This window comes from Nerophis lumbriciformis, linkage group LG10 (genome assembly GCF_033978685.3).
Source record: "Nerophis lumbriciformis linkage group LG10, RoL_Nlum_v2.1, whole genome shotgun sequence".
NCBI classification, from domain to species: Eukaryota; Metazoa; Chordata; class Actinopteri; order Syngnathiformes; family Syngnathidae; genus Nerophis; species Nerophis lumbriciformis.
In genome coordinates this window covers 16,813,168-16,840,505 of record NC_084557.2, presented here as the reverse complement: position 1 = coordinate 16,840,505, position 27,338 = coordinate 16,813,168, and the positions used below count along the sequence as shown (strand labels likewise).

General features: G+C 39.4%; 1 protein-coding gene across 2 annotated transcripts in view; it reads left to right on the top strand.

Annotated features, from left to right (window-relative positions):
• tmtc2b (transmembrane O-mannosyltransferase targeting cadherins 2b) overlaps positions 1-27,338 on the top strand; it is a 238,514-nt gene that overhangs the window by 133,509 nt on the left and 77,667 nt on the right. For both annotated transcript variants that reach the window (XM_061970158.2, XM_061970159.2), the window contains one exon: positions 25,827-26,676. In XM_061970158.2, the coding sequence (XP_061826142.1) occupies positions 25,827-26,676 (850 nt within the window). The remainder of the gene's footprint in view (positions 1-25,826; positions 26,677-27,338) is intronic.

Here is a 27,338-nt window from a genome sequence, read left to right as displayed (position 1 = left end):
GGTTTATATTGAGTAATAAGATGACTGGGAGGCTAAATACAATTCTCATCACTTTCTCAAATGAATGCCAAAAATACATTATATTATATTTCAACTCTTTTTAATTTAACCCGCATGGCAACTCCTGATAGTTGTTTTTTTTATAAGAAATGCTGAGACTGTTTTTTTGTGTCTTTTTCTTCGAATAAAATCTAATGCGATTAACGTGTTTACTTGAGTAAAGTTAGTTCAGCTCATAGGTTGGGTGGAAGTTTACACAGGCGGGATTTTGGGATGTTGGTGTGACCTTTGGTTAGATTTGTTTGTAAGATAGAAATATACATTTGCAATAAACCAGTAGGACTCTGAAATACAATGTTATGATCTATTTTACACATTTTACTATCTTTTTTAAAACAGAAATTGCTTATTTTCTGATCACTGCATATTTTTAGCCACTATGTGCTTGCCATAAGTGTGTAGTGTGTATGAAGGAAATTGTTTTTATTACTTACTTCGCTTCTTATTATATTCTAATGTTACAAACCTGTGAGTGGATTTAAATAGTGGCCCGCAGCAGGGGCCCGTTCCTCAATAATTTAGGGATGGGTACCAAATTCTGTAATTACATACAGTATGTACCGCCCGAAATCCATCGGTAGCACCTGGTACAGATTCAAGTAATCCAATGGTGCAATATGTCGATACCTTTGTTGCACATGACGTTAATGTCCGGTTTCAAACTGGCACTGGTTCTAGCACTTGGCCGGGAAACAAACAGTCAAGCATTTAATGTGGATTCAGCCGGACTGCCTCGGGTTAATGTTACAATTTTACATGTCAACAAAGCAAGAAAGTGGCTTTCAAAAGTACATTATGGGTTCCATTTTTTTAAAATGCGCTAGCGTGATCCTAATGTGTGCAATGTTGGCTTTGCCATAAATATGCTCCTGATTAGCATTAGTGATTTTACGTATAAATGTTAACACCTCCGAATTTGGCAATGGAAATTACAACTAAGATGCACGTTACTATCAAACAGTTGGTGTGTAATAAATGCAATACTTACTGTTTAAACACTTTGTAGAACTCAACGAAAGGAAATGTTAAAACGTTTTAACTTAATGGCAAAGACGACTTCCTGGCTAAAGCAACACACCGTAGCCTATGCAAAACTGCTATCTAACGCAACTGAGTGCTATGTCTACTATATAGTACAGTACAGTACAGTACTTGCAAATGAGACACAGAGGTGTAAGAAAACAAGATTACTAAGAAACAGCAAAGCTCAGTGCTTGAATAAAAAAGTGATTTTTTTTTTTTTAAACAATTAACATTACCACATTTGAACACACACAAAAGTACTGAAAGGTTCTATGGAGTACCAGTATCAATTCCCAGATATCGGAAATTAGTACCCTTTTAATTTAAATATGAAAGGTGCCCATGCCTATATTTAGTAGTAGCAGCCATAATATGCTCTATTCGTTATGCATAAATACGATAGATACTAAATGTCATGCTTGGAATGACCAACATAGTGTAAGTATTAAATGTTATCAGTAATGTGCCTGTTAATACATAACAGAAGCAAAAGTGTTTATGTTAGAAACACCGAAAGTGTCAAATAAGCTCATAGCAAAAAAAAATTTATAGACTTGTCGCTAATCGCTAATTTAAAAAAAAGTTGCTAAGTTGGCAACACTGCGCTCCATTCAGCAATAAGTTCCTAACTTTTCCTCTTACCTTTCTTCCTAAGTGATTTCCTAAGAGGAATCCATTCAAATTCATGACGTGTTCTTAAACGCCCAAATTGTTCCAACCTGCTGTTCTTAAAATTGTTGAATGCCAAATGGTTAGCGTGTGCGTGTCTATCATAATTTGCATACAAACACGCCCTTATTTCCCCAATATGCATATGTAAACACCCTTCATTCTGTAATTTGCATAGGTAAACACACTTAATTCCCCATATAAGGGCACAATTCCGGCGGAAAAGCTGAACATCAAACACACGGAGAAAACACAAACAGATTACAGAAGAGAACGGTATTTTGAAATGTCTATATTTTGCTAATTTTGCTATATGTCTGTCTGTCTGTCTTGTCTATATCTATCTATCTATCTATCTATCTATCTATCTATCTATCTATCTATCTGTAATATTAATTTAACATTAGACAATAGAAGTAAGGGAACTTGTCACACTTAAGAACAAATAGGCCACCCTAAGAGTGCTCTGGAGCACTCGTAGATTGTGTTCTTACATACGAACAAATCCCAACTAAGAAAACATTGGTGAATACAAAAATCTCCTTAAAAACTTTGTAAGTGGGCCTAAGAACAAAATTTGTTCTTAAGAACGATTGCTGAATGGGGCCCACTGTAGTCTTCCTGCTGAGCTTGACTGTGGGCAAACCATTCGAAATGCACCTTTCAGACACCTACAGGACTTAAGTGGAAGTACTGACCAGGATGTAGAGCAAGTTGTGCTCCTCAATCACTCTGTGCAGTGTGAGCACTTAAATAGTGAGCTTTGGCTTCCAAATGCGGGTGATTTTATTATGCAGTGTCAATTGGAATTTTAGAACAACATCTCGAAAATCCTGGAATGTATGCTTAGTTGTTCTTGGGTTTGTCCCTGTGTGATTAACTTTGATGGCAAAATAAATGTTCTCTGATTGTGTCCTTAGGAGAATAAAACCTTTATGGACCTCCAAACCAGGGATGTTTGGCATCGTCATGAGAATGAGACATGTTGTAACATGATTGGTCAGTCGTTTCGAGGAATGCGTTTGTCGAGGTGGAGTTGAAGCGGGAATCTCGAGAGAATGTTTTAAGAGAGCTGGGTTCTGTGTTGCTTCAGTCATTATGATTAATAGAAATCCGACCAGCAGAAGTATGAGCTGACATTTTGACAATGTTTTGACAAGATCTCAATCAGTAATTATCATTCTTGAGTCTAGTATATTGCCCACAGTTTGATTTTTTTACATAGTTTGGAGGGCAAATAAATATTTAATTTGGTTCTGATATTACTTTCTAATTAAACAGTCCTCTTTTACTTTGTCAGCATAAGCCTGCACGTTTACCCTTTCAGATTCTTGTTATTTATCTTGAAGCCATCAAAAATGTTCTATCTGGAATAAAGAAAAAGCCTCTCTTTCCTTGTTTGAGCTCAGTTTATAGGTCTGCACGATCAGCTGACACATGGGTTTTCTGATGGGTTCACACAGGTTAAAAGCTTTGATCACAAAGAGTGTCAACCCAGGTCCTGTGTGGTGTTTCACCCCCTGACCTCTCCCACCATCCGGCCCAGCAGTCGCCCACTTGACTTTAGGAAAACTAGCCTTCAACGTCCCTGAGCCTTATAAGGTTGTCCACACAACTTAGACTTAGACTTAGACTTCCTTTTTATTGTCATTCAAATTTGAACTTTACAGCACAGATAAGAACGAAATTTCGTTACATAAGCTCATGGTAGTGCAGGATAAAAAAGCAATAAGGTGCATATATAAATAAATAAATATATATAAATAATATATATATAAAAAAATATATATGTAAATATATATAAATAAATAGATTACTGTACAGATACATTTATTGCACTTTTTCACATGCGTCCACGTTTATGAATGTACCGTATTTTTCGGACTATAAGTCGCAGTTTTTTTTCATAGTTTCGCCGGGGGTGCGACTTATACTCAGGATCGACTTATGTGTGAAATTATTAACACGTTACCGTAAAATATCAAATAATATCATTTAGCTCATTCACGTAAGAGACTAGACGTATAAGATTTCATGGGATTTAGCCATTAGGAGTGACAAATTGTTTGGTAAACGTATAGCATGTTCTATATGTTATAGTTATTTGAATGACTCTTACCATAATATGTTACGTTAACATACCAGGCACGTTCTCAGTTGGTTATTTATGCCTCATATAACGTACACTTATTCAGCCTGTTGTTCACTATTATTTATTTATTTTAAATTGCCTTTCAAATGTCTATTCTTGGTGTTGGGTTTTATCAAATAAATTTCCCCCAAAAATGCGACTTATGAACGACATACATATGTTTTTTTCCTTCTTTATTATGCATTTTCGGCAGGTGAGACTTATACTCCGAAAAATACGGTATGTTATATTGTCTTTTTTATTCCAGCGAGTTAATACATTTTGGGGGGAGTTGAGGGAATAATTTAACTGTGACAGCATCTGCAAAGTTTATCTTTACTATGCCATAAAGTGCTTTGTTATCCATATTGATTCAGTCAGATACACTGGAATTTGCATCTGATGAGATGTGTTGCTGGTATTTTATTTTGTATTTGGGTGTAACAATAGATATCAATCTCATGTAAAAAATATAAAACATAAAGTAGCAATAAACACGTCAATAATGAATAAAGCAAAACATGTTCTAGACCAAAAATCACTTCATATTCTTTACTGCTCGCTAGTGTTACCATATTTGAGTTATTGTGTAGAAATATGGGGAAATAACTACAAATGTGCGCTTCATTCAATAACTGTGTTACAAAAAAGATCAGTTAGAATAATACATAATGTTTGATATAGAGAACATACAAACCCTTTATTTATTGAATCAAACATATTGAAATTCAATGATTTGGTGCATTTGCAAACAGCTAAAATTATGTACAAAGGAAACTATAACCTGCAACCCAACAATTCTTCTCAACAAAAGAAGAGAAATATAACCTGAGAGGAAAATCTAATGTAAAACATTTGTATGCACGTACAACACTTAAAACCGTTAGCACAGTGGTTCTTAACCTTGTTGGAGGTACCGAACCCCACCAGTTTCATATGCGCATTCACCGAACCCTTCTTTAGTGAAAAATTTAATGTTTTTTTTTTTTTTTCAAATTCAAGACAAAGTTATATGTTTTTGTTAACACTTTAGTATGGGGAACATATTGTAAGTAACAAAGACTTTTAATTTAGAGTTATTTGGTGAGGGTTAGGGTTAGAGGGTTAGGGCCAGGGTTAGAGGGTTAAGGTTATAATAAGGCCATGCCGAATAAGGCATTAATAAGTACTTAATAATGACTAGTTAAGAGCCACTATGTTACTAATTTGCATGTTAATAAGAAACTAATGAATGGTGAATATGTTCCCCATACTAAAGTGTTACCATGTTTTTTTTACTGCTGCACAAAATGAACCGTGCATGAACATCACCTTGTTCAAACAACAAAACCAACACAGTGCATAAACTCACAACAAATTACACACCTGCAAATCAGTGTGACTTCTGCTGTTGCCGTATCCGTAATACGCCGATAGGGAGAAGTTACACGATGAGTCGGGTGTGCCTTGATCTCCGCCGAACCCCTGAGCCCGACTCACCGAACTCCTAGAGTTCGATCGAACCCAGGTTAAGAACCACTGCTTTAGCATATCAGTATGTGGAATTAAATTATGGAATGGATTAACCAAAGAAATCAAACAAAGCACCAATATGATTCAGTTTAAGAGACTGTTCAAACTACAAGTGTTCACAAAGTAGACAGAACAAGAAATATGATGAACATCTTGAACCCTTTTTATGTTTTTTATTTTTTTATTGAGATAAATATTGTTTATGTATTTAATATTTGTTTACTTACTATGGTATATTATTCATTTATTTATTTATTCACTGTTCTGTTACAGAGAACAAGAAATTGGGATAAAATTGCTATGGAATGAAAAGGGTTAGGGTTATATAAGCTCTGCTTCTTCCTACTCCTTTTCGGACGTGCTGTAATGAAACAACTGGAAATATGTGATGCATTACACTGTATCGTATGCATGTTCCAAATAAACTGAAACTGAACTGAACAAGCTTCACATGCCACCTATAAATGTGGCCTTGCCATATTAGACCACTAAAATTGCCAAACGAGCCACGGTAGACCAATAAAATTTCCCCCCGTTTTCCACTATACATGGTGGTGGAGGCGTGGCGAGGTACGTCCTTGGGGCAAGATCAATATGATGTCATCATACATATGACATCGTGATTAATTTAATCGTGGATGATGCATTTTTTTTATTTTATATTAGTAAAGGTTTTAGAGTGTATTTTTATTAATAAAGGCGAAACGAGTGTGTGGCGTTTATGTGACGTCACATCCCGTTGTAGACACTTGCGTCCGTGTTGTATTCCTGCGAGTGTAACTGAGTAACTCTGTGCTAAGAAAGTACATCTTGATGGTTCAATGTGCACAATTAAATAGCTTAGTTGCTCAGACAGCAACTTGTTTATTTAAGTTTGTAATGGGTAAATATTTGTATGTCTATTGTATTCATGTTAGCATTTAAAATAGCTAACCATTAGTACATTACCTTACTTTACCAGTTAATGAGCAGTCCCATTGGTCCATCAGTTAATCAAAGTTTTACTGCATTCTACCTCATCACATCCTTAATACAGTCCTAGTCAAACGTTTACATGCACTTGTAAAGAACATAATGTCATGACTGTCTTAAGTTTCCAATAATATCCACAACTATTATTTATTTGTGATGGAGTGATTGGAGCACATACTTGTTGGTCACAAAAAACATTCATGAAGTTTGGTTCTTTTATGAATTTATTATGGGTCTACTGAAAATGTGAGCAAATCTGCTGGGTCAAAAGTATACATACAGCAATGTTAATATTTGGTTACATGTCCCTTGGCAATAAGGCACTTTTGGTAGCCATCCACAAGCTTCTGCTTGAATTTTTGACCACTCCTCTTGACAAAATTGGTGCAGTTCAGCTAAATGTGTTAGTTTTCTGACATGGACTTGTTTCTCCAGCATTGTCCACACATTTAAGTCAGAACTTTGGGAAAGCCATTATAAAACCTTAATTCTAGCCTGATTTAGCCATTCCTTTACCACTTTTGACGTGTGTTTGGGGTCATTGTCCTGTCGGAACACCCAACTGCGCCCAAGACCCAACCTCCGGGCTGATGATTTTAGGTTGTCCTGAAGAATTTGGAGGTAATCCTCCTTTTTCATTGTCCCATTTACTCTCTGTAAAGCACCAGTTCCATTGGCAGCAAAACACCATGCTTGATGGTAGGTATAGTGTTCCTGAGATTAAAGGACTCACCTTTTCTCCTCCAACCACATTGCTTGGTATTGTGGCCAAACAGCTCAGTTTTTGTTTCATCTGACATCACATGGACAAAGATAATACCTTCTGGAGGAAAGTTATGTGGTCAGATGAAACAAAAATTGAGCTGTTTGGCCACAATACCCGGCAATATGTTTGGAGGTGAAAAATTCAACCAGAAGCTTGCCAGAAGCTTGTGGATGGCTACCAAAAGCGCTTTATTGCAGTGAAACTTGCCAAGGGACATGTAACCAAATATTAACATTGCTGTATGTATACTTTTGACCCAGCAGATTTGGTCACATTTTCAGTAGACCCATAATACATTCATAAAAGAACCAAACTTCATGAATGTTTTTTGTGACCAACAAGTATTTGCTCCAATCACTCTGTCACAAAAAATAAGAGTTGTAGAAATTATTGGAAACTCATGACATTATGTTCTTTACAAGTGTATTTAAACTTTTGACCACGACTGTCTCTTGTGTGAATATGTTCTTTATGTTATCATATGCAACCAGCAGAGATGTTGTAGATTATGTCACAGCTAGTTTTCCATAAAAAGAAGGAACATAATGATGGCATTACTTTAAGGAAGCTGAGCTACATGCACGCAGACCTCGCTATGACCTCATTTTTATTCTAACACCGTCTACAAAACACGACATTGAATTATTTCTATTAGAACACTTCGGTTTTCATTTCAAAACTTACAAGGAATGATCAGGTTACAATCGTGTGGCAGCACTGTATAATTGTACAGAAATACAAGCTTTTAAGTTTTGAATTCTCATTGAATTCTCTTGTCTTTAATTGATAATACAAGAAGAGCAATGAGTGGCAACTGTATAGCAGAGGGGCGCAAAGCCACTTTCGGCCAATTCATGTTTTTCAGTGATATGGAGCCAATTTTTAAATGATTTACAAAGGAAATAAAAACACAAACTGGCAGTGGTTAGCGCTCGTGCTTCACAAGGAGAAGGTCCTGGCTTTGATTACCAGACTCGGGGTCTTTTTGTGTGGAGCTTGCACGTTCTCCCCCCGTGACTGCGTGGGTTCCCTCCAGGTTACTCCGGCTTCTTCCCACCTACAAAGACATACACCTGGGAATAATCTAATTGGCAACACTAAATTGGCCCTGGTGTGTGAATGTGAGTGTGAATTAGGGATGTCCCGATCCAGGTTTTTGCACTTCCGATCCGATACCGATATTGTTTTTGCATTTCCGATCCGATACCGATACTGACCGATACCGATACTGGCCTATCCGAGCATGTATTAAAGTTTAAAGTTATTTAGCCTACTTAGTTGTCAGAATCATGTTGAAAAGGGTTTTAGTACTCTTGATAACAACTAGCCAGCTGAATTAGGGGAGTTTGAATAATACACAATGGTTGGTAACAACAAACTGACCTGTTTATTCAAGGATAAACACAAAATAGACAAAATTATACATGACAAACAGAAATGGCATCATTGAACTAGGGCTGGGCGATATGGCCTTTTTTTAATATTGCGATATTTTAAGGCCATATTGCGATACACAATATATATCTCGATATTTTGCCTTAGCCTTGAATGAACACTTGATGCATATAATCACAGCAGTATGATGATTCTATGTGTTTTGATTGATTGATTGAGGCTTTTATTAGTAGGTTGCACAGTGAAGTACATATTCTGTACAATTGACCACTAAATGGTAACACCCCAATAAGTTTTTCAACTTGTTTAAGTCGGGGTCCACTTTACAGATACAGATATATACTATCAGATATATACTATCATCATAATACAGTCATCACACAAGATAATCACATTTAATTATTTATATTATTTATAATCCAGGCTTGCATGTCTACATTAAAACATTCTTCTTCATACTGCATTAATATATGCTACATTTAAACTTTCATGCAGAGAAGGAAATCACAACTAAAAAAATCACTAATTTTTTCATACGGTGTTGATGTGGAAATTTTTGCCTCTGCATTTTGATGGTGTGGACGTGTGGCACCGAATGGAAATAAGCGTCTCGACAGACGTCACAATATTTGAACAATGATGACGAAAACTGTTTTCTCTGTCGTGTCGGTGTGTTGAAAATTGTTATGCGCTTATTTTTTTATTAGATTTTGTGCGTGGCATAGATTTGCTATGCGCAGAGGACGCTTAAACAGTGCGCAATTGCACAGGCAAGCACCTTAGAGGGAGCGTTGCTCGCACGGCTGCGCTAGCATCACAGCTAACGTTAGCCATGCTGCTACCTCTATGCTCGGGGAGGATGTATACGTATGTGACGTATGATGTGACAGTATGTGACGTGTGACGTGACAGTATGTGACGTGTGTAAGAAGGTGCGCTGCTGTCTGTGAGAGGGAGACACAGGAAAGAGTGAGAAGAGCCTGTCGTGTAATGCCAGCAGCTAAAAGCAACTGTGTGAGAATTCACAGACCTGTGGATGTGTTGAAGGTGTGCTGGAAAATGCGGAACGGAAATTACGGAGCAGCAGAAAAGTGGAATGTATTATTTAAATCGGTGCGTTGGATAAACTGGATCTGGATCTGCATTTTCCCATGCCTTGCCGATCCGCAATTTTTGGCAAATATCGGCAGCCGACATCCCTAGTGTAAATGTTGTCTGTCTATCTGTGTTGGCCCTGTGATGAGGTGGCGACTTGTCCCAAGGTGTACCCCACCATCTGCCCGAGTGCAGCTAACATAGGCTCCAGCCCTCTTGAGAAGGACAAGCGCTAGAAAATAAATGGATGGATGGATAAAACACAAACTGACATTTATTAGGAAGCACAAACACTAGCTGAAAGAAAACAAAACATATACCGTATTTTCCGGACTATAAGGAGCACTTAAAATCCTTCCAGTTTCTCAAAACTGGACAGTGCGCCTTATAACCTAATGTAGGGAATCATTTTGGTTTTGCTTACCGACCTCGAAGCAATTTTATTTGGTACATGGTGTAATGATAAATGTGACCAGTCGATGGCAGTCAAACATAAGAGATACGTGTGAACTGCACTATGATGGCAATATGACTCAAGCAAACAACACCAACATTGTATATGTTCCATTGAAAATATAGAACATTACACACAGTGCTCAAAAATCTATCAAAATGTTTTAGTACGACTTTGGTAAGCTATGAAGCCGCACCGCTTTATGGATTGTCGGCGCATTAAACATACGAGTATTATTATGGTGTGTGTATAAGGTAAGACATATTATCTGGTGTTTTGTTTCGTAATGTTATGCAAAAACAAAAACATGTATTACATTCTGGTACCTGCTGATCTGTATCTGGGATCTGCATAAATCCTGAAAAATTGTGTACCACCGCGCCGACACCGTAGTCGATAAGCTTCTTTTTCTCGATCTTCTTGTTATGTTCATCCTCCGCTGTTGCCATTTCTAATATAAAATGTAAAGTTCTTACTTATATCTGTCAGTAAACTCGCCATGAAAGCGCTAAAACATACCGGTGTAGTGAGTTTACATTATTCACCCAAGGAACTTTAGTTATTAGAGTTCCGGTCGGACGGTTTTTCAGAGGACACATTTGCAGGTGTTGTTGTTTCCGGATGAGGAGATGCTGCTCCGTTATTGATTTAAGTAAAGTCTGAATGTCATTAAAACACTTAGCTCCATCTTTTGACACTTCTTCCACTCCCATCCTTGCACGCTACACCGCTACAACAAAGATGACGGGGAGAAGACGCTGCCCAAGATGGCCCACGTAAATAAGACCGCCCACAAGACGGCGCATCCGGAAGCGACTGTCAGAACGCGGCTTGAAGATGATCTGTAAAACATAATCTATGCAACATTTTGACCAAAGAACCACCATTACACAAGGAAGTGTTTTCCATTTAGAAAATAATAATAATAATAATACGAATCCTTTACTGCGATGAGGTGGCGACTTGTCCAGGGTGTACCCTGCCTTCCGCCCGAATGCAGCTGAGATAGGCTCCAGGCCCCCCCCATCATAATGACCACGCCCCTAACACACCCCTAACCATTCCCCCACCACCACAAGTACATTACAGGAAACCCTGTAATGTATTGATATACAATGCATGACTGTGTAACTGTGTAGTTATTTAACTGCAAAGGCAGTCCTTGGACTCGGGTTGCAAATTGGCTGCAATCAACACATGTACACATTAGGGATGTCCCGATCCGATATTTGGATTGGATCGGCCGCCGATATTTGCAAAAAAATGCGTATCGGCAAGGCATTGGAAAATGCAGATCCAGATCCAGTTAAAAAAAAACTCCGGTCCGTGTTTTCCAATGCACCGATTTAAATAATACATTCCACTTTTCTGCTGCTCCCTAATTTCCGTTCCGCATTTTCCAGCACACCTTCAACACATCCACAGGTCTGTGGATTCTCACGCAGTTGCTTTTAGCTGCTGGCATTACACGACAGGCTCTTCTCACTCTTTCCTGTGTCTCCTTCTCACAGACAGCAAGCGCACCTTCTTACTCACGTCACATACTGTCACGTCATACGTCACATACGTATACGCCTTCCCCAAACAGAGAGGTAGCAGCATGGCTAACGTTAGCTGTGATGCTAGCGCAGCCGTGCAAGCAACCTTCCCTCTAAGGTGCGCGCCTGTGCAATTGCGCACTGCTCAAGCGTCCTCTGCGCACGGCAAATCTATGCCACGCACAAAATCAAATAAAAAAATAAGCGCATAACAATTTTCGACACACGGACACGACAGAGAAAACAGTTTTCGTCATCATTGTTCTCGTCATCATTGTTCAAATATTGTAACGTCTGTCGAGACGCTTATCTCCATTCGGTGCCACACGTCCACACCATCAAAATGCCGAGGCAAACATTTCCACATCAACACCGTATGAAAAAAAATAGTGATTTTTTTTTGTTGTGATTTCCTTCTCTGCATGAAAGTTTAAAAGTAGCATATATTAATGCAGTATGAAGAATAATGTTTTAATGTAGACACATAGAATCATCATACTGCTGTGATTATATGCATCAAGTGTTCATTCAAGGCTAAGGCAAAATATCGAGATATATGTCGTGTATCGCAATATGGCCTTAAAATATCGCAATATTAAAAAAAGGCCATATCGCCCAGCCCTACTTCAATGATGCCATTTCTGTTTGTCATGTATAATTTTGTCTATTTTGTGTTTATCCTTGAATATACAGGTCAGTTTCTTGTTACCAACCATTGTGTATTATTCAAACTCCCCTAATTCAGCTGGCTAGTTGTTATCAAGAGTACTAAAACCCTTTTCAACATGATTCTGACAACTAAGTAGGCTAAATAACTTTAAACTTTAATACATGCTCGGATAGGCCAGTATCGGTCAGTATCGGATCGGAAGTGCAAAAACAATATCGGTATCGGATCAGGAGTGCAAAAACCTGGATCGGGACATCCCTAGTACAAATATTATTTTGGCATTGACTTTGATAAATATTTGTAATAATGTGCGCTGGATTGTCCTCAACAAACTATGTAATGCATTAAAAAAATCTTTCTATGGAATCTATAGAATCGTGCCCTGGCCTACCTATTCCTAACCTGCCAAAGGAGGGGAAGTGTGCCAAAGTTGAGCATGGATCAGAATATGCCAGACTTTAGGTGTGAAGTGGGCCCGAGCGACGGAACAATTGGTCAAGTGTGTGTACACAATATGAGTCACAATAAAAAATAATGGCTTAAGGACATTTGGTCAAATTCAGTATCGAACACAACCGGATGTTGGCCAATAGGACAGTATATTTTCTAAAGTTTATACTGTGGTCAACGAGTGTGTACTTAAAACAGTTCAGCTATGACTGTGACGGCGGCCAGCATTACATCTGCTATGACATTTTGAAACCCAAAGACAAGATTCTGCTAATCCACAACACATAGTATCAATGTAAAACCTATTGGCTCCTCTTATCTTGTCTGAACTTCGAGCAATCAGGTTTTTTTTGTTCTTACACCTAAATGTGTAACCTGACTCTCGCCAGACCCTTGTAGTTCGCCGAGCTCAACACAAGGGTCTGGGCTCGAAGGCATTGCAAACTCCTTCCAAATAGCAAAAAATAATGAACTAGTCAGGATCGCCGGGCAGGATTTCATAGGTGTGACGTAGTGCCGAAGCGACTGTTTGATTCAAACAACATGTGCTGACATTGCAACTGTTTTGCGACATCGATTTAATATTAATTATTTAAAAGATGAACAGAGAACGGTTTTGAAGGCTTTTTTTGGTGGCAAGGATGTTTTGGTTCTTCTTCCGATAGGGTTTGGATTTCCCAGCGCCGCTCTCATCAACGTCACGGGTTGATTTCAATGTGAGTGGTTAAAGTAGCACATTCAAGATAACGGACAAGTGGTTTATCCAATCACATATAATAATTTTTTTACAAGGCCCCGCCTTCCGAAATACATCTCCTATTGAGAACTCCCAGATTCTTGTGTGGAGCTCAAGCGAACAACAAGGATCTGGCGAGAGTCAGGTTACTAAATGTGTTTATGTATGAGATAAATTGATAAGAGGTAAGAGGAATAGAACATTTCTGCATCAATGGAGGTTTTTGTGTGACTAGGACCACAAGCTGGATGGTTACTTGATCTAGCTGTAAAGGAACAATGACACATGTGGAGTGCGTAGCCATCCATCAAATACTTGGAGGGATTTAGTGAGTCTCGCGGTCTTGGGGAACTGTGGGTTGTGTGTCTCCAACACCTAGAACTCATTTTCCCTTCTGCTACAAGTCTATTATAGTGAGCCCTGATGGAAGAGCCAGTGCGGACAATTGATCTCAGTGAAGATGAAGAGGATTGGACAGGTCAGACATAGCTCGTCTTCTCTCGCAGGGTTTCGTCTGAGGTGTAAGCCGGTCTGATGGGGCGAGTTCCTCCGGGCTGTCTTGTCGTGTGATGGATTGGTCTTTAAAGGGTGGTACAGCGAGCCGGATTGTGTGCCAGGAGAATACTCTGCTCTAATTAATGACATTTCTTTCTAAACTGTTTCCACTTCATTGTGCCACAACACTTCTCTTAGAAAAGAACTTTGAGATTGATTTGGCATCATGGTCATTTCAATGTAACGAGGGTGTGTGTGAGTGTCTTGTGTTTGTGTGTGTTGAAAAAAGGGAAAGTTGGGCTTCTGTAATTAGGCTGTTTTGCATTTCATCTCCAACGATCTTTCATTCAAAGGCCTCCTTTTTACTCACAATGGCTTAATTGTTTCAATTCTGAATGGATCGCATGTGAAACCCTTCAGGGCTGAAAATATGCAGCCCTCATGGGGTTGTACTGAACTACCTCCTCTCCTAAACTAGATTACGGACACAAGACTCCAATGTCTTTGTCTTTTCAGAAAAAAATAGGGCTTACAGACATCTCCTGAGCTATACTAACATTTAATAGTTGGATGTTTTCATTATAAGGATAATATATGTGGGATGTTTGTTCATTTAAAAGACCATCGCAGATTAAAGTTCTCTTTATGTATTTTTTGCTCCTGACAATATATATGGCAGTCATTTCCCATTGTATCAGTTAGTTTTTGAGTACCGTATTTTCCGGACCATAGGGCGCATCGGATTAAAAAGCGCACTGCCGATGAATGGTCTATTTTTGAGCTGTTTTCGTATATAAGGCGCACCAGTTTATAAGACGCTTTTTTTTTTCTAAATAGAAAACACTTCCTTGTGGTCTACATAACATGTAATGGTGGTTCTTTGGTCAAAATGTTGCATAGATTATGTTTTACAGATCATCTTCAAGCCGCTTTCTGACAGTCGCTTATAGATGTGCCGTTTTGTGGGCGGTCTTATTTACGTGGCTCACCTTTGGCAGCGTTTTCTCCCCGTCATCTTTGTTGTAGCGGTGTGGCGGGAGTGGAAGAAGTGTCAAAAGATGGAGCTAACTGTTTTAATGACAGTCAGACTTTACTTAAATCAATAACGGAGCAGCATCTCCTCATCCAGAAACCACGACAAGGCCGGAAATGTGTCCCGTGAAAAACCGTCCGACCGGAACTCTCTAATAACTAAAGTTCCTTGGGTGAGTAATGTAAACTCACTACACCGGTATGTTTTAGCGCTTTCATGGCGAGTTTACTGACAGATATAAGTAAGAACGTTATACTATTTTATAATAGAAATGGCAACAGCGGAGGATGAATGTCCCATAAAATGAAGATAGAGAAAAAGAAGAAGCTTATCAACTACGGTGTCGGCACGGACTACAAAGACGAACCCGCGCAATTTTTCAGGATTTATGCAAATCCCAAATACAGATCAGCAGGTAACAGAAGATAAAAAAAGTTGCTTTTGCATAATATTTCGAATACGGTGTCGGCACGGACTACAAAGACGAACCCGCGCAATTTTTCAGGATTTATGCAAATCCCAAATACAGATCAGCAGGTAACAGAAGATAAAAAAAGTTGCTTTTGCATAATATTTCGAAACAAAACACCAGATAATATGTCTTACCTTATACACACACCATAATAATACTTGTATGTTTAATGCGCCAACAATCCTTCAAGCGGTGCGGCTTCATAGCTTACCAAAGTCGTACTAAAACATTTTGATGGATTTTTGAGCGCCGTGTGTAATGTTCTATATTTTCAATGGAACATATAAAATGTTGGTGTTGTTTACTTGAGTCATATTGCCATCATCTACACATATCTCTTATGTTTGACTACCATCTACTGGTAACACTTATCATTACACCATGTACCAAAATAAAATTTATTCGAGGTCAGTAAGCAAAACCAAAATTATTCCGTACATTAGGCGCACCGGGTTATAAGGCGCACTGTCGAGTTTTGAGGGGGAAACAAGATTTTTTTAAGTGCGCATTATAGTCCGGAAAATACGATATTGGGGAGATAACCAATTGTACTTGAAACCAGGGCTGCACAATTCATCAACATCGAGGTTTTGATTAGTGCGATAAATAACCCCAAGAGGGTGATTTATTTATTTATTTTTTCGTCTGGCGTCACAGGCATTTGAGTGATAGACATGTTCGCCAATCAGAATTGTTGAACCTTGTTCGACACCTTCTTTAGTTGTATTACTACAACCTGCAACAATGCATTTGATAATTCCTTAAAATACCGCTCTAAAATAATGTAATTCCGTATGAGGATGCCACCGTACTATGCAGTATGAAATTACCTTCTGTTTTCTCTGGCTCCACATTTTGGAGCCAAAAGTGTGCATTTCAGAATGTTAGCATGTGAAATGTCAGCGGAAACGAGGAAATTCGCATTTTTAAACATTCATTTTCGCGTCAAGATATCAATCAATCAGTCAGTGTTTACTTATATAGCCCTAAATCACGAGTGTCTCAAAGGACTGCACAAGCCACAATGACATCCTCGGCTCAGATCCCACATCAATGAGAAACTTTGGAGGGGACCGCAGATGAGGGCGACTGGTGCAATGGACGTCGAGTGGATCGGGCATAATATTGTGAGAGTCCAGTCCATAGTGGATCTAACATACCGTAATAGTGTGAGAGTCCAGTCCATAGTGAAGATCATCTTGAGTGGGGACAGGTCAGCAGTGCAGAGACGTCCCCAACTGATGCACAGATAGATGAGTGGTCCACCCTGGGTCCCGACTTTGGACAGATAGCGCCTCATCTGTGGTCACCGAATCTGTGCATCCACAAAGGAGAGGGGGGCAGAGCAGAAAAGAAAACGGCAGATCAACTGGTCTAAAAGGGGGGGTCTATTTATAGGCTAGAGTATACAAATGAGTTTTAAGATAGGACTTAAATGCTTCTACTGAGGTAGCATCTCTAACTGTTACCGGGAGGGCATTCCAGAGTACTGGAGCCCGAATAGAAAACGCTCTATAGCCCGCAGACTTTTTTTGGGCTCTGGGAATCACTAATAAGCCGGAGTTCTTTGAACGCAGATTTCTTTGAACGCAGATTTCTTTCCGGGACATATGGTACAATACAATCAGCAAGATAGGATGGAGCTAGACTGTGTAGTATTTTATATGTAAGTAGTAAAACCTTAAAGGGGAACATTATCACAATTTCAGAATTGTTAAAATCATTAAAAATCAGTTCCCAGTGGCTTATTATATATTTCAAAGTTTTTTTCAAAATTTTACCCATCACGCAATATCCCTAAAAAAAGCTTCAAAGTGCCTGATTTTAACCACCCGTCCATTTTCCTGTGACGTCACATAGTGAAGCCAACACAAACAAACATGGCGGAAAGAACAGCAAGCTATAGCGACATTAGCTCGGATTCAGACTCGGATTTCAGCGGCTTAAGTGATTCAACAGATTACGAATGTATTGAAACGAAATTGAAGAAGAAACTGAAGCTATTGAGCCATATCGGTTTAAACCGTATGCAAGCGAAACCGACGAAAACGACACGACAGCCAGCTACACGGGAGAAAGCGAGGACGAATTCGGCGATCGCCTTCTAACCAACGATTGGTATGTGTTTGTTTGGCATTAAAGGAAACTAACAACTATGAACTAGGTTTACAGCATATGAAATACATTTGACAACAACATGCACTTTGAGAGTGCAGACAGCCCAATTTTCATCAATTAATATATTCTGTAGACATACCCTCATGTCAGCAGGCCAGGGAAGCTAGGGTCGATATTCTTCTCTTGATCATCTTCGGGACGGTGTGAGCCAAGACATCCAGGGGGGTTTAGCTCGCTCGTCTGCGGGAACAAACTGCCGCCATCACTTGCCGTGCTATCGAGGTCTTTTGTCCCTGAATTGCTCACACACTCCGGCAGATTCAATGGGGGTCTGGCGGCAGATTTCTTTGATTTTATCGTTGGAAATGTATCTGCTTTGAGTGTCGCAGGATATCCACACATTCTTGCCATCTATCTCTGTCGTAGCATAGCTTTCGTCGGTAAAGTGTGCGGAACAAACGTCCAATTTCTTGCCACTTTCGCATCTTTGGGCCACTGGTGCAACTTGAATCCGTCCCTGTTCGTGTTGTTACACCCTCCGACAACACACCGACGAGGCATGATGTCTCCAAGGTACGGAAAACAGTCGAAAAAACGGAAAATAACAGAGCTGTTTTGACCCGGTGTTTGAGAAAATGGCGGATTGCTTCCCGATGCGACGTCACGTTGTGACGTCATCGCTCCGAGAGCGAATATTTAATTCGCCAAAATTCACCCATTTAGAGTTCGGAAATCGGTTAAAAAAATATATGGTCTTTTTTCTGCAACATCAAGGTATATATTGACGCTTACATAGGTCTGGTGATAATGTTCCCCTTTAAGATAGGACTTAAATTCTTCTACTGAGGTAGCATCTCTAACTGTTACCGGAAGGGCATTCCAGAGTTCTGGAACCCGAATAGAAAACGCTCTATAGTCCTGGGCTCTGGGAATCACTAATAAGCCGGAGTTCTTTGAACGCAGATTTCTTGCCGGGACATATGGTACAATACAATCAGCAAGATAGGATGGAGTTATACCGTGGAGTATTTTATACGTAAGTAGTAAAACCTTAAAGTCACATCTTAAGTGCACAGATATCACGTCCGCGTTTTTTTTATGAAATCTAAAAAAAAATACGATACAAACAAATTTTGTTGAACGCTCACCTCAGCCTCAGGTACTCGCTGTTTCTCTTGCCTAAACGTCGCAGTGAGTTGCAGAACGATCAGGAGCACCGAAACAAGCTCGCTAGCGCTAACCAGCTAGCTGGCGTACGTGTTGTTCCCTCCGTTCGTTCTCCGAGCCGCAACGTTGAGGGTTGTCTCCTTTGCTGCTAGTCTTATTTCGATGTTTACAATCGGAACACTGTTGGTTCCGAACTTGTTGTACTTCTAGAGTACTTATTAGTAGCCAGCGAGAAGGTATATTTTTGACGTCACAGAATGTAAACAAAAGTCACAACACCAGAAGGATATTACCATAGGGGGCCTGGCTACAGGCTAGAGTTGCCAAACGGGACATTTTTTCTGAGTTCTATGCATACATGTTTTAGAAATGTACATTACAATTTCAATGATAATAATGTTAGTAAATGATCTACTAAAGAACAAAAAACATCTGTGGTACATTACATGGGACATGTAAGTGTCAAAAAGGACAGCAAAAAGCGGTTGGTAGATGAGAATAAATCTAAAGGTAAAATATAGTGTAGAAATTCACCCAATCGCAGGAACTGTAGTCTTGGGTTTCAAAATTGTATTTCGGGGTTTTCATGGCGGTACTATGTGCTGATGGAAATGTTCCTCTTTTTTTTCCCTCAAGTTTCCCCTTTTTTCTCAAATGGTTCTCACATCCCTGAAAATGTGCTGAAAGTCATTATAAAACAAGCCTAAAATCTATATTTTGGGCGAGGGCGGGGATTTTAATTTTTAGCACCAGAAGTATGCAATAAGTGCCAATGCATTAGAGAGGCTTTTTAAGATTTTATGTTAATGTTCCCCCAATTACTCAGGTATGTTGTGCACATTTTGCTCAACCAACTACTTGACAAAGTAGTCAAAAATAAGGTGTAATTGGTCTACTAATACTTGAAATCCAAATTGAGTTATGTTCGCATTGCTGTCCATAGACTTATCTTGCAGAAACATACTGTATGAGTTTTAATATACAATGCAAGTAAAACTCCACTCCCTCATTTACAGCATATTACTTTTTTATTTGAAATGAGTAAATTCTGTCACTTCAATGAATAGTACTCATATCATTGTGAAATAAAGCCTGCTCTGTGTATATTTTCCCCAATACAAGCCCTACTACTGTATAGTTGTCCTGTTGCGTCAGAGCAGTCCTAGTAACCCAGTTGTCCCATACTGCCTTGAGGATTATCCCAATAGATTAGATTTTTACATGACATGTTTTCTGTTAACCCGTTTGTGTGGATGACATGCCCTGATTGGTTTGTGAATTATGTGAGGTAAGAGGTTTTTTTTTGTTTTTTTTTACATTATTATGTTTGCATGGTAGTGGCAAAAAAATTTAAACAGATTTTCCCCAAAAAATCTTAAAAAATTGGTCTGCTCAGTTCCCAAACATTTACTGAGTGTTGTTAAAAGGAAAAAGGAAAAATCCCCTGTGCCAACAAATAATATATTGTGAGAATCGGTATATATAGAGAATTGTGTTTAATCGAGAATCGATTCTGAATCGAATCATCACCCCGAAAATTGGAATCGAACCAAATCATGAGTTGTTGTAAGATTCACATCCCTAGTAAGCAGTTCAGGAGAAATATGGGTGAAAGGAATAGGGTTGTTCATGTTTCAGGTGTTCACTGGACTGAAATGGTATATTTGCAACTCAAAATAATTTTGTTGTTGTATTTAACTGCCTAAAATTCCAAAAATTAACTACATTCTCAAGTCTTTCCTGCTTCATTTGACTTACATACAGCATTTAGTTAAACCATGAATGGTGGCGGGCTTTGATGCAGGGGCCACTTGGAAAAAAACTCTAGATTACAGGGTGAGAGAGAAACGATATTTTGATTCTTATGTATTGTATATGGAAAAATTGACAGTAAAGAGTATTTGAAGTCTTTAAAGACTAATATTAAAAATACATGATGTATTTGGATGTTCTCATTCATCCAGACTATTGTATTGTCAGGGCATTCAATTGATCGCAACTTGACTGTTTGATTTCTCTTAGACAACGTTTAGCCTCTCATAGATTGGTCTGACCTAGTCTGACCAATCTAAGTCTACGATTAAATGCCCTGATAGTTGTTTGCGTGCCATGTTGTTCCAGACCACAGCAAACGTTACCCAGTTTGCAAAGATTGTAATAAATCTATTAGAAGAAGACAGCCTGCCGTTTCCTTAAACTTGGACACACACATCTATACCTTTGGCCATTCTAAGACAGTAATTCCCAGAAGTTATCTCATCTTGTGAGAAGCCTCCATTTTACTAATGCTTTCCAATGTTGCACAAATGTGTAGAATAAAAATTAAAATACAACATTTCTGTCAACGAAGATTTGCGTCAGCCTTTGATAGTAAGCTAATATAGCTAATATAGACACTTACATCATGTGTTGCCTTCATTATAACACTTATATAAGACTTTTAAAGTCATTTAAAATGATAGATTGGTCTGATCTAGCGTTTAAATGCCCTGAGAATAGGATTTCAGAATTACTGTTTACTTCTGGTGGAGGTCTGCGCTCTTGTTTACAGACGCAATCCTTGTTGGACGATAACTGTTATTAAATATTTGCAAAGCAGTACTGTTTTTTTTATATTTATTGAATCTTTTAGGCATGGGATGATGTGGTACCTCTGCAATTTGTGCATGTGCAACCACTGTATACAAGTTTTGCATCCTGTAAGGGCTCAAAGTTGACCTCCAAACTTTTGCCTGGGCCACAGAAGTGTCATAAGAGCCTCAAGAAGAGCCTTCTAAATCCCTCTGGATCCACCCGAAGCAATGATTGGGGTGTAATAACAGCCAGCCAGTCTCCCCAGTAAAGTCTGCTCTGAATTTAACCCCTGGGCCTCACCGACCACTTCAATGCACTTCCTGTCTTTCCCAGCTTCTGCTTTAGTAGAAACGTAGTCCAAGTCGGTCTTTTTTCATCTTTCTGTCAAACCGTAAGGACTTAAAGCCTATACTCATGGCATTGTGTTATTTAACTATGGAGATATGTTTCTTTTTGATCAACTTTGCTCTGTTTCTGACTCAAATTACAGAGAAAATGGTACAGTAAACTAAACTTTCTTACCGAGGATCATTTCTTGCTGATGCCACATTTTGCCAAGTTCTCACCTGTTGCCAAGATGTTCTTACACTTTTTATATCCTAAGAAACAGTCTTATGCATTGGACATTTTTTTGGTCTATTTATTTTATTAGTTTTACACATTTCAGAAAAAAAGCCCTCTTATGCAAAACACAAATGTCCACTGCAGAAGACGCTGATTCTCAGGAGGTAACAGTTTATTGATACTAAATCCCAAATTCTTATCCAGGCAAGGAACTGTATCTATGTGCTGTAAAATCCTGTTGAGCCAGAAGGTATTGTACTTCTTCAATAATGGTCTTATCTGTTTTTGATCTAAAACTGAATAAAAGGGTTTTAAAGTTCAACGGTAGTCTTGGTATTCATACATTTCCTCTCGTCTTTCTTGTTTAATTTCCTGTGGTCTTCATTTTGAGGTTACGCCTCTTTGTATTGGCAACGATGATCAGCAGATATCAGCGATGTATCTGTCATATGGGCTCAGGTCGGGGTTGTTTAATGTTTATGAGGCATGTTTGTACCCTAGGGCCGGCCCAACTTTCAAAGGTAATCTGAGAGTGCTCTCTCCATGCATCTGTGTTGGATTGAGTAGGGTTTTGAAAGAAGAACATTACACAAATGATCATAGTGTTTACCCAAAGAGTGTCCCAAAGCTCTAAGTCTGAATTTACAAATGAGCACTTCAGTTGATTCTTCAATAGGTCCAATCATTGTTTAGTCATCAGATTGTAAATAATGTAAATAATCAAATGTATATACTCTGATGATTAACTTGTGTGATGACTGTATTTTGCTGATAGTATATATTTGTACCATGAATTGATTTACGTGGACCCCGACTTAAACAAGTTGAAAAACGTTACCATTTAGTGATCAATTGTACGGAATATATACTGTACTGTAAAATCTACTAATAAAAGTTCCAATCAATCAATCAACACAACCATGGAAAACGCCCAACAAATATCAACAAAATTCTAAAATCACAATTAACACTGAAAAATTATCTCTTAAAATCAAGGTGCAAAAAAAGGAATTATGTAAGAAATGTTTCATAAAGTGTAACAAAACATTAAACATAAAATATAAAAAAATCTGAGAATAACTATTTTCTGCACGTTTAGTACTGGCTGTGCTCAGTCCGTTTTTAACCCTTGTGTAATGTTCATATTGTTGTTACTCAGCCAGTGTTTGTGGGTCTGAAGGACCCGTTGCATTTTGTGGCTTTTAATGCCTCACAATCAAACACTTTTATGTTATAATACTGAACAGATGTTAACCTTATCCCAATAAACATCTGTTCAGTATTTTAATATAAAAGTGTTTGATTGTGAGGCATTAAAAGCCACAAAATGCAACAAGTCCATCAGACCCACAAACGCTGGCTGAGTAACAATATGAACGTTGCACGAAAAATTTCTCTGCCAGTTTCTGCATCCCACAGGGATTCTTCTTTTGTGTTTCTGCACCTGCGGTTCCCACACAAGGTAGCAACATTGTTTTTCAACACTGTCTGCTCTCATTTTCTCGCACATTTGACCATCTGATGTTCTGTGTACCTACACTCTGTCCTCCTCCTGTCTAGGCCTGGTGTGTGTGTGTGTGTGTGTGTGTGTGTGTGTGTGTGTGTGTGTGTGTGTGTGTGTGTGTGTGTGTGTGTGTGTGTGTGTGTGTGTGTGTGTGTGTGTGTGTGTGTGTGTGGTACACAGAACATCAATTTCCACACTTCTATTAGCCCCGGGTCCAGTGAACCCGAGCATTTTATATGTAATAGAAATGTGTATGGGGGGGTGTGTGGTGATTAAATATGTATTCTGATATATGTTCTTCACAAAAAATGAGCCAAAGTCAGTGATTCTCAGTTTGAAAAATTAATTAATTGTGTCATTTTTCTTTTAATAAAAAATGAAAACGGGTCCCACAGACCCGAACACCACACAAGGGTTAAAAGATCTAAAAAAATAAAATGCCATAGTGTTGATGTGACTTTTCCTGTTTTATTGATAATGTATTCGCTCTCTGCAACACTCATTTTCAGTTTCTCATCTCACTCCATGCAGAGAATCAACCGCGGTACGACAAGACAGCGCAACCGAATTAGTTAATACTGTTACCTGATTGGCTGTTAGCGTGTCACTCCCACTGAACAGTGATCACTTACTGTGGTTATCGGTTTGCGAGTGCCTTTTTGTCATGTAACCAACTTTGCTTCGCCACTTCCGGTTTCTTCCGACGAAGGAAACAATATATATATCCAACGTTTTATCAAATGCAAGTTGTATTCATATTGATTACGTGTCTATCGTGATATATGTTAATATAATTTTATCGCCCAGCGCTAAGTGGGTGCTCTACTAAGACTGCGTGTAAAATTCATAATAAGTGCAAAAGTGGTGCAGACCGCCCTATTTAAATGCAGTTTCTGGGTTTATACCGACTGTCACTATGGAGACACAACTTTTATTCCACATTTATGGCATCATATGGTGCAACTTCGGACAGCGTGGCGAAGTTGGTAGAGTGGCCGTGCCAGCAATCGGAGGGTTGCTGGTTACTGGGGTTCAATCCCATCTTTTACCATCCTAGTCACGTCCGTTGTGTCCTTGGGCAAGACACTTCACCCCTTGCTCCTGATGGCTGCTGGTAAGCGCCTTGCATGGCAGCTCTCCCGCCATCAGTGTGTGAATGTGTGTGTGAATGGGTGAATGTGGAAATACTGTCAAAGCGCTTTGAGTACCTTGAAGGTAGAAAAGCGCTATACAAGTATAACCCATTTATCATTATTTATCATTTATAACTTGTGGCTTTTTGTCACACATGAAATAATTTTTTTACCAACTTTCTTATGATGAAGCACTATCTAGACAACAAAACCTATTTTTAGCATGTTGATGATGCATTCCAGCAGGGGCTGTGGTGTTGGTAATGTGTATCTGGAAGGATTTAGATGCAATAAAATGTATATTGCAAGACCATTTTCATGTAGGATATATATCATAATATTTCCTATTATAAAAAAACATGCCAGCAAAAAACAACATGAATTAATTGCATTAGTTCTAATCAGCCCGTTAAGTCATTCAGCAGCTATAAGATTATAAACTAATGTTGCTGAATAGAGTTGAGTTGAGTTTGTGTTTATTTTGAACATGCATACATACAACATGACACATCACAATTTCCAGTCTCTCTATTCATCATGTTCGAAAAGGAGTAGTTAGCGCTTGTGCCTCACAGCGAGAAGGTCCTTGGTTCGATTCCCGAATTCTGTGTGGAGTTTGCATGTTCTCCCCGTGACTCTGTGGGTTCTCTCAGGGTACTCTGACTTCATCCCACCTCCCAATACATGCACCTGGGGATAGGTTAATTGGCAACACTAAATTGGCCCTAGTGTGTGAATGTTGTCTGTCTATCTGTGTTGGCCCTGTGATGAGGTAGCGACATGTCCAGGGTGTACCCCGCCTTACGCTCGAGTGCAGCTGGGATAGGCTCCAGCAACCCTGTGACCCTGAAAGGGATAAGCGTTGAAAATGGTTGGATGGAAATATCAAGCAATCAATTAATGCAGTTTTCCTTCGTTTATTTAACCAGGTTCTCTCCTTTTTTTAGGAAGAAAAATGTTCAACTGATTATGGTTTGTTCAGAAGAACAAGCCAAACACAAAACGTTTTCAAGAAACTCATAACATCTGACTCACATTCTAGCCTTGTGGGTGTTACACATTTCCACGTCCAAGATCACGTAGTGGCCATTTAAGTGATGAAAGATCTGACATCCCTTTTGTTAAACTGCCAAACCACTGTCTTCTTGTGTGATTAAAATGTCTACGATCAAATAAATAAAATAATAGAATAACCCATGAATCTTGTCTTGTTGAGACACTATAATTTGCAGCATTCTGTGTCCTGAAGCTACTTGGTTTTCTATTCGGCTAAGGTTCTTTGTTTTCTCTTTCAGAGAAATAATGCCCAGCTGATGGTTAATGTATTTCTGCTGGCAGCCTGGGGCGCGACCTTGCTGGCCTGCCGCTTCTATTGGATGGGCAACAAGCCCCCAAACTTCTCCAATTCGGACAACCCGGCAGCGGACTCCGCCTCTCTCCTCACCAGGACGCTAACATTTCTGTACCTGCCCGCCATGAACTTCTGGCTTCTCCTCTGCCCGAACACGCTCAGCTTCGATTGGTCCATGGACACCCTGCCTCTGATCCGGAGCCTTGCCGACTGGAGAAACGTTCATACGCTCATCTTCTATTTGGGATTGTTGTGGCTTGCTTGGTTCAGTGTGTGGAAGCAGCCGAAAGCCAAGAGAAAGGACAGCAATGGTAAAGCTCACGTGTTTACCAATGGAAAGAATGGCAACAGCAATGGACACAGTTACCAGGATCATGAGCAAGAACATGTGAACTATTCTTGCACTAGCGCTCACAATGAACACGGTGCACAGAACGGTACCAAAAAGCCCCACGAAAGCAGGACTTCTCTGCCCATCACTGAAAATGTCGTGGTGTTCTCCCTCGGCCTTTTAGCTATACCTTTCCTCCCCGCCACTAACCTCTTTTTCTACGTGGGCTTCGTAATTGCAGAAAGAGTGCTCTACATCCCCAGCATGGGCTTTTGCCTGCTGGTCGCTGTGGGGTTGAGGTCTCTCTACATCCGACTGCGACACAAGTCCTCCAAGACCTTGCTGGTTTATTGCAGCGCAGCTCTGATTCTGCTCTTTGGTGTCAAGACTGTTTTGAGGAACAGGGATTGGGAGAACGAAGAGATGCTCTACAAGTCGGGGATTTCTGTTAATCCGGCTAAAGGTAGGTTGATCTTTTTTTCACCATGTTAGTCACTATAAAGTGGCACATGCAAAATTGTTTATGCATTATTAATGCTACTGAAGTGTCTTACAATGAAGTATATGTAACTGAGATCGGTAGTGAGTGAGTTCAAACCCCGGCCGAGTCATACCAAAGACTATAAAAATGGGACCCATTACGTCCCTGCTTGGCACTCAGCATCAAGGGTTGGAATTGGGGGTTAAATCACCAAAATGATTCCCGAGGGTGGCCACCGCTGCTGCTCACTGCTCCCCTCACCTCCCAGAGGGTGGAAGAAGGGGATGGGTCAAATGCAGAGGGTAATTTCACCACAGCTAGTGTGTGTGTGACTATCAGTGGTACTTTAACTTTAACTTTAAATTGATTAAACTTAAAGTACAAAGTACCAATGATTGTCACAGGTGTGGCGAAATTATTCTCTGCATTTGATCACCCCCTGGGAGGTGAGGGGAGCAGTGAGCAGCAGTGGTGGCCGCGCCCGGGAATAATTTTTGGTGATTTAACCCCCAGTTCCAACCCTTGATGCTGAGTGCCAAGCAGGGAGGTAATGGGTCCCATTTTTATAGTTTTTTGTATGACTCGGCCGGGGTTTGAACTCACAACCTACCGATCTCAGGGCGGACATTCTAACCACTAGGCCA